The 8069-nt window shown below is 51.7% G+C and overlaps 1 protein-coding gene and 1 long non-coding RNA gene across 3 annotated transcripts; one reads left to right on the top strand and one right to left on the bottom strand.

Moving 5' to 3' along the window:
- Window position 1: 1 nt before the first annotated feature.
- On the top strand, window positions 2-3850 carry LOC141970780 (uncharacterized). 2 transcript variants are annotated; one of them, XR_012635225.1, is made up of 4 exons: window positions 2-351; window positions 1200-1325; window positions 1848-2016; window positions 3740-3850. It is a non-coding gene; the product is annotated as an uncharacterized LOC141970780 (long non-coding RNA). The 2 variants fall into 2 exon arrangements; XR_012635224.1 differs by having other exon boundaries at window positions 2-1325.
- DPAGT1 (dolichyl-phosphate N-acetylglucosaminephosphotransferase 1) lies at window positions 2056-7315 on the bottom strand. The gene is made up of 9 exons (XM_074927634.1): window positions 7027-7315; window positions 6816-6936; window positions 6517-6730; window positions 5862-6008; window positions 5647-5731; window positions 5031-5219; window positions 4294-4381; window positions 3776-3931; window positions 2056-2634 (listed from the first exon to the last, which is right to left on the bottom strand). Exons 1-9 carry the CDS (start codon window positions 7179-7181, stop codon window positions 2569-2571), a joined length of 1221 nt encoding a protein of 406 aa, XP_074783735.1. The 5' UTR covers window positions 7182-7315; the 3' UTR covers window positions 2056-2568.
- Window positions 7316-8069: the final 754 nt, after the last annotated feature.

The raw sequence follows: 8069 nt of genomic DNA, 5'->3' as shown, positions 1-8069 counted from the left end.
GGCGACGGAGACCGCCAATAAGAAGGGAGGGCGCCAAATTCATACCGCGCTCAGGGGGTGGGTGCGCGCCGCCGTCAGGGGTGGGGGGAAGGCGCCGCCCCCGCTGGACCCCGCAGCAGCGCTTGCCCGGCGGCGGGCCCGCCTGCAGCTGGGGAGCTGCGGCCGCTTGTGCTGTCAGCGGAGGGCCCGGGCAGGCCTCTGCCAGCGGCCCTCGGGACGAGCCGGCTGCTGGCGCTTCCCGTCCACCGTGGGCAGCCACAGCACCGACCGCAGGAGCGGTGGTCCTGACAGCCGGTGGTGACGCTTCAAGATGTGTTCTGTGTCAGGAGCCCCGACTGCTTCACCTCCCAGGTTATGTAAGGGCTGGTCTTTGTAACCCAAAGGGGTGGAGGAGTGACAATAGATGGGGCGCCCTGATGAGCGAACTGGCGTGATGCCGCACTGCCTGGACTGCTCTTCTGAGGAGGGGCTGAGCGGATCCCCAAGGGGGATCCCTGTCTGTTAGGGGTATTGGGCCTACAGTGGCAAATGGGGTAAGAGCCTTTGGGGCTGTGTAGAATCTACTGTGTGATCCTTTTTAGGGGACTGTGGGAATGTGTGAGATGATGTACTATGGGTTGTTTAAGGGAAGCACCAAAGGTGGGGAAGGAGTCCAAGTGTACTGGGATGAAAAAAATGTGAGAACAGGGAAAGATGAGCAGGGTGAAGGGGGTCGGGTGTGAACATGCTGCTGATTGGTAGCCTTTTTAATCTCTGCAGTCCATCCTGTCCTACTAATACCATTTCTACTTTTCTTCCAGGGTGAGGGGACTATCTGCCTTGGGTATGAAGTATGTCTGGGGGTCTAAGTGCCAGCAACTGGCATAAGGCCACATGTCAAAGGGGCCAGTATGTATGTGGAACCAGCAAACGGGAAGACTGGAGTGTGTGTGGTGGGGGGCCTGGGCTAGGGTGGAATGCTGGTGTGTGTGATCATGAGCAAATGCACTATGCTAATGAGCGAGCCCATACTAATGGGCTTTGGAGCCAGGCATCCGGGACCAGATATGGGAAGAGATTGGCATCTGTGTGTTGCTTACTGGAGGTAGGTCTAAGCCAGTTTACATGAGAAAATAGGCATGTGTCTGAGAGTTACCTACTGGAAGGTCTATGCCTAGATAAGCCAGCAGACAGATTAAATTTTCTCTCTTCCTGTCTAGGTGAGATGATTTGACTATGAGCAAGTAGAGTACTACTGTGAACCTCATGTGTTCGTATGCCCCGGTGCCAGGAAATCTGGTGGCTACTTACTGGATGGACCAAGTGTTTAAGGCCAGCTACTGAAGGTATTCATGTTTGCATGCATGTACACGGATTGTTTATACTAATATACTCTCGTAGCAGACTTCCACACTGATCAGCTGTGGAGGAGGAAGAGGATTCAGCTCCCTGTACCATTTACGTTTGAGTGCTGTGTGGTGTCACTAGACACATGCATTTTTGCCTACTGGAAATACATTCCCAGCCTCACAACTTGCTGGACTCAGGTGCATGGAGGGGCAGCAGCCTCACATCTATAAAGCTACCTCACTCTACAACTTCTAGCATCGCGCATCTCAGCATCCCTGTCTTTGCTGTTGCTCTGTTTCTCTTTTCACTCCTGTTAAATGCGTGCAATTAACATGTTTTTCTGTCAGGTAAGTAGAAATTCTGTGGTTAACTATGGTGCTATGTAAATAGCGATTTGTATTTGAGGAAAAGATAATTGCAGCCTGCAGGGTCTTAATTCCACATTAATCTAAGTCTTTCACTGATGTCCTCTTGTTATGTAAGGACACAGCAATCCTTACTCTGCTAACCCATTCCAGACGTGTCCTGTTTCACAAAGGAAGGCGGACAATAAAGACATTCAGAAATAAGCACCCTTCAGTGGGAATGTTCCTGATAGCTGCGGAAGAGGAGAGACCAGAAATCACCTGCCCACTAGCAGGGTAGAAAGCCACGGAGATACATCGTGTGACCTCGTTTCACTGTGAGGTAATATTCTCGAGGCAAAGCACTGAAGGGGAAGGGTAGCATGAGTTCTTTTATTCTCAGAGCACTCTGAGTTTTGGGTATGGTTTATAACATGTCACTCTATGTCCATGGACCAAAGATAGGATTGGAGAAGGCATGAGAGGATTCTGGTTTACTTGTTCTGCTATACAGTCTCACAGAAATTGAAGTTCCTATTCTCTTTCTTGGGGAACAGTAACATACTTGTTAGACGTATAGATATTTCATCTTTCCCTTAGTGCTGTGAGGAAACATTGGGGCCTTTTACTTCCCCTTTGAAAGGTATTCCCAGTAACAATGATGTCCAACTAGCAGTGAATCTCTTGTGCCAGCAGAACTGGACAAAAGCCTTCCGTGTACAAAAAAAAATAGATGATTATGGTTCAAGACTGGCCCACGCAGAGTAGTTGATTGTATTTTGACAGGTGTCCTGAGGTTCTCGGGAGGCTGGAGCAAGATCAGTTGAATCGTTTGGTCAGCGATTGGAGAGAATTGACAAGCAGGCAAAACTCTCCCCTGCTCCCAACAGCCCGGTCAGACATCATAAAACAATCGCACTAGTTGGTACCGGATTGAAAATGCAATCACGCTGCCCAGGACCTAAGTAAAAATCAGACAGACAATGCAAACATTATAAATGCAGGCTGGCAGGTTCCTTTCCACATAGTTTCGCTACGCTTTCCAGCATGCCCCGTTTCACTAAATAACAACACTTAGGCTACGTTTTTTAAGTATAAAAAGACAAAAGGTGGCAGTCTAGCCAACGTTCTTGGCTCTTTCTCTGAGAATTGCTGCTATCCACAGGGGATTTCTGCGTGTGCTTGCACACGAGCCACATCAATATGAGAATAAGCAGATAAGATGAATGCTTGGGAACAGCTCTTTCCTGCTGAAGGAGACTCTAACGTAAACCCTGTGATTTGTAATGGAAAATACCTTATGTCAAACCTGGAGTTTGGCATCCTTGTGCGAAAGTGCTGCCACGACTTCTCTGCTGTGACTGTGCTCAAGATCGAGTGGTATCTACTTCCCATTCTCTCCCACCCCCAGTATAGTGTGCCTAGGCCCTCTTTGGTCTCCAGGCTGATTTGTTGGACGTCCTTCCTCCTGCATGGCTAAGTGTCTTTTTTTCTAATAAGAATCTCTTATCTTTGACCTGAATATGAAAAAAGAATTTTATTGTGGGCAACGAAGCAATGTGAACCTTTCCAAAAGCGGTGTTTCTGCTATGTTAGGCACAAGAGTTCATGTGCTGAACAGAGTTAGCGGCATTATCTTGTGCTCTAAGTTGCTTCAACATGCTCATGCACCCCGCTCAGATTCCAGATATCACCAGGCGGTGTGCCACACTTGTCCGCTGGGCGGGGATAACTCCAGGACCCTGTTATTTGGTAGGACTGAAAAACAGGAACGTGGAAAAAGGCTATATTGGGTCAGAGCGACGAGGAATTCTGCTTTCCTAGTTTTTCTAGCATCTGACAGTCCTGGCCTCAGGAACTGTCTCAAGCTAACCAAGGGACTTTGCATTCATTACCTCTCAATGAAGGGGGTGGAGGGAAGAATCTGTTTCCTCCTTGAGCCGTGTAAACCTCCGATTCGCTTTAAGTTCCACAGCTCAACTGCATCTTATGTGAAGAGCATGGTACTTCCCCCTTTTACCCTGAAATGTGATCTTGAGACCGATTTGGATCTGTTTCTATTGCAGAGCACAGCTTTCTACTGGAGGAACCGTTTGTCTGACCTGAATGAGTAGCAACAGGAGAGTGAGATTTCGCTCGTGGGTGGGTCCGATCAGCTTTATCACAAAGTTAATAAGTGTCATATTATTGCACTCTGTGTATTCGCCATCTTCATCTGTTCCACTCCTCACATCCACTATGTGCAAGATCTTGACCACCTGGGGAAAGAAAGATCGCACACTATTTCACCAGGTATGTTTGGTGCTCGTCAGCGTTTTGCTCAAGATCCCTTTCGCTGTATCATGTCTGCAGTCCGGCTCCTACTTTTACTAAAAAGAGTGGACAGGCTTATGATGGTCCGTGGATGCTGCTACGTGTTGTTATTCTGAAAGACTGATTACTAAGACAATCAAGTGACCGTGAGGGATAGCAATGGACTAAGCAGAGTATTTTCTTATGGATGTGAGCCGGGAAATAACTTGTGAACCCAGTTGTCCTGCACTCCCTCCCATCCTGTTGCTTTCCCATTTGACTGCTGCCCCAAAATGCATCTGGGTCTTGAACGTTTTCTGGGTATTACCTTCAGAATATTTGTTCCCAGGGCAGAGAGGCTCTTTGTTTTGAATTTGGAGTAGCTCATCTCCAACTTTCCTGTACTAGGATTGAGCCTAAAAGAAATATTAAAATTTTCATCCAGATAGAGCAAGGAGACAAAGAGACAAAGAGATCTCTATATAAGCAGACTGAGCTCCCAACCTGAGCTGAGAAAGAAATCCAGGGGTAGATAAAGCAGGAATAAACTGATACATCTAATGACAGCTGCCAATACCTAGTGCCTTGGATTGGGCAGACTTGGGAGGATATTCCTCCCTGCTGCCGCGCCCCCCCCCCATATGCATAAAGCTGTATCGTCTTAAAAATAAAATAAAGAATCTAACATCTGCAGAGGCAATTGCTCATATGGCATAGTGCCACAGAATGTCCGCTGCTATGAAATCTTAGCAGATCCTACTGCCACAGCATTAAAAGCAGCCCATATCAATGTCTCTCAGTCTCGTACCTGAGAGCAATCTCGTTCCATCATTGTTACAAATCACTCTTCTGTATCTGGGGGGGGCGGGGGGCAGTCAGCAAAGTTAACTTCTTTGAGAAACCTCTACTCTGACTTGACCGTAGCTGGCGGAACGAGCCGGCTAACTTTTAACTATAGGACTTCGATGGCTTTTGAAAAGAGCACCTGCTGCCACCTTTCTCAGCTGGTGCTGGAGATAAAAGGTACAACCTGTCGTACCGTTATAGGTCACTCGGGTACATTACCTCGGCAGCCGGTGACGGGGACAAGGAATGACGTGGAAGAGTTGAGGCAAAGAGTAGAGGAAGTTGAGCACTTGCGGGATGAAAAAAAGCAGCATTGTTTTGCTGAAGTGCCCCAAGATCCCCACCACAGCAAAGGTCATGCCCGCAAAGTAGCAGAACGTGTCCCCAACAAACACTCGAGACGGGTACCTGCAATCCACAGGGGTGAAAAACAAAGGTCTGTCACGAGCGCTGTCGCTGTGAAAAGGACTTTATCACCGCTGAATGTAATCCCATGTGGCAAGTTAGGGGCCAAGAGGGAACTGCAGCAGATCTACACAGTAAAAACAATGGTAGGTATTTATGCAATGAACTGTGGGACTGGGACCCACCACCTGATTTTCAGAGAATGAGACATACGGAGGAGCATATTCTGTGCATTTTGGTGAGGCAGCGTCCTGGAATTGTTCTAATAAAAAGAAAAGCTACCAGTGCATCAATGCTATGTGCTCTTGATTCCAGCAAGAAACCTGTTTACGCTCCAGCGTCCCATCTGCACATCGGTAAGTGGTTTTGTTTGAAAAAGGAGAAAGGGAAAGGATGCTTCTGAAGAAACTCAAAATGTCTGTCCTCTTACCAGTTGTGGTAAAACAGCCCCAGTGTGGTAAAAAAAAAGGGAATCATGAAGTAGAGAGAAAAAATGTGATCATCTCGATAGTCCCCTGTAAAAGAAAGAAAAAAAAGCATTTGTGATAAGACAGGACTGATTTTTGGTAATACCAGATGTTGAAATCAAGGGTTCTATCTCCCTTTGCTTTTTATACCCGCCAACACGTATGTTATCTTCCTTACCGTTTAACTCTACAATGTTGAATAAGATAATGGAAGCTGCTATCACCAGAGACTGCCCTGCTTCAATTCCATTAATTCCAGCGAGAATGTTGATGGCGTTAGTGCAGAACACTGCTAGCATGCCCATGTACACGTAGTAGAGGATACCTGCAGGTCAGACCGAGCCGAGTGCTTTAGTATTCATAGACGAAGCAGGCCCTGGTCCAATTTGCCAAAGCTCTAACTTCCTGCTTTGTATGACAACCCGTTACCTAGCGATCTCGCTGAGTTTTGGTAGTGGTAGTTTAGAAATAAATCATTCCCTCTCCCATGAGCCAGCCGTGGCATGTACATGTACGTACGACACGGTGACCGTGGGAAACAGTCGTGACATGGCTGCGGACTGTAGCGCTGTTTCTGCCCTTTGGTCACGCTGGTGCCGGCAGCTTGACCGCACTGCCAGAACCCTGGAAAACAGAGTGATGCCTAGCTACTGCATGCTGTGTTTCTGAATCTTCTGTCCAGCCTCATATTTAGAGGGTGGAGTTGCACCCTCTCACCAGTTACTTAAGTGAATCCTTTGTCTGTTCCCTCTGCAGCACTGAGTGCCGTCAGGCAACCCCTTCCACCAGCCGCTTGCCGCCTGGACGGTGGCTTCTGGCGAGTCATAACTTACCCAGGTCCAAGCGCATGCCCAGCAGCACCTGGAAGGGCTTGGGCACGACGATGGTTGTGTTCCCAAAGTTGGTGAAGTAAACCATGAGCAGTGGGAGGGAAGCCATGGTAGGAAGAAGGAGCTTGTGACGCCAGCGCAGGTTCAGGACATCATCTGCAAAGCCCAGGAAGATCATGCAGCAGATGGCGAGGAGTGAACCGATGAGCTCCACGAACTGCAGGACAGAGAAGAGGTCACTCATTACCAGTGGTCGCTGCCTGCCGGTGCCCGGTGCGCTGCCAGCGCCAGGCAAGCCTCACCTCGTCGTGAGGAAAGGCCGCACACTGCTCCTCCACGAAGCACGTCAGGAAGGGCACAGGGATGAAACAGAAGAGGATGATCAAGAACACGGCCCCGCTGATCACGCCCTGTGCTTCGGGGCTGAAAGGAAGGTAAGGGGGGAGTCAGCCCTGCCGGCCCCGGGGCCAGTCTGACTCGGCGGCGCCCGGCTCGGCGGGACGGCCTACTCACACGGGCCGCCGCGAGGCCTTGTTGAGGTCCTCGCCGAAGAGCCGCGCGGCGAGGAAATGGTCCTTGAAGGCCGGGATCAGCGTGAGCGTGGCTGCGAAGCCCAGCAGCGACCCGCCGAGATTGATGAGGAGGGGCATGGCGGGCCAGGGCGCCATGGCCGCGGCGGCCGCTGCCCCCGCCAAGGGCACGGAGCTGGGCCGGGCGCAGAGCAGAGCCGGGGGCCGCGCCTCCCGCCGCCCGTTTCCAACCTACGCTAGAGGGGAGGCGCCGGATGCACGGGCCGCCGCCAGTCTCTGGGCCGCGGCGGCGCCATCTTTGCCGCTGGCATGAGCCGGCCGCCGGCGCGGGGCCGGGAGCGCTCTGGGCTGCGCGGAGAGCGGGCCGAAGCGCTGCCGCCCGGCCCGGGGCTCTGCTGGGCTCCACGCCAGCCCCGCCAAACTAAGCTCTCGGCGCGGGAAGCCGCGCGCGCCCTGGCCCGGCGGCGGCCCTGCCGCGGACTCCGCCCCGCAGTGCCCGCAACCACCATGGCCGCCCCGGCGCCCCTCGAGCCGGCCGTAGTCCGTCCCCCTGACGTCACTTCCTTCCGCCGCACGCTGCGGGCCAAGTCCGGCGCGGCGGCGCCGCCCCCCCACGCCCCCCCTTTCCCGCGGCCGGAGCCGAGTTTTGCCCGGGCCTGGGGAGCGGCGCCGGCGGGCGGGGAGCCGGGTTACCGGGCTGGTGGGGTGCGCGAGAGCGAAGAACGGAGCAACCGTCGGTTTCGTCTTGCCACACCTTTCCTTAGCTGTAGGAAAAAAACAGTGAAGTGCCCGTCCTGAGATCCTCAATTGCCAGGAAATCTGCCACAGCTGTTGGACTCAGAGGCGCTTATTGGGGGGGCGGGCAGAGCAGGATAGACGCAATTTCTGACATGGATGTTGCATTCTGGCGGGGGGAAGCAGTGGAAGGTGCGGTAGCAGCCAGGAGCGCTTTCCCGTGCCCTGCCCCTGTTTAAAGTGGGGTTTGGTGGCCCCGGATGGTTTCTGACAGCCTTTTCTGTGCTACAT

Source organism: Athene noctua, chromosome 26 (genome assembly GCF_965140245.1).
Source record: "Athene noctua chromosome 26, bAthNoc1.hap1.1, whole genome shotgun sequence".
NCBI classification, from domain to species: Eukaryota; Metazoa; Chordata; class Aves; order Strigiformes; family Strigidae; genus Athene; species Athene noctua.
The sequence above is the reverse complement of the archived record's forward strand: the minus strand, read 5'-3'. Positions and strand labels throughout refer to the sequence as shown.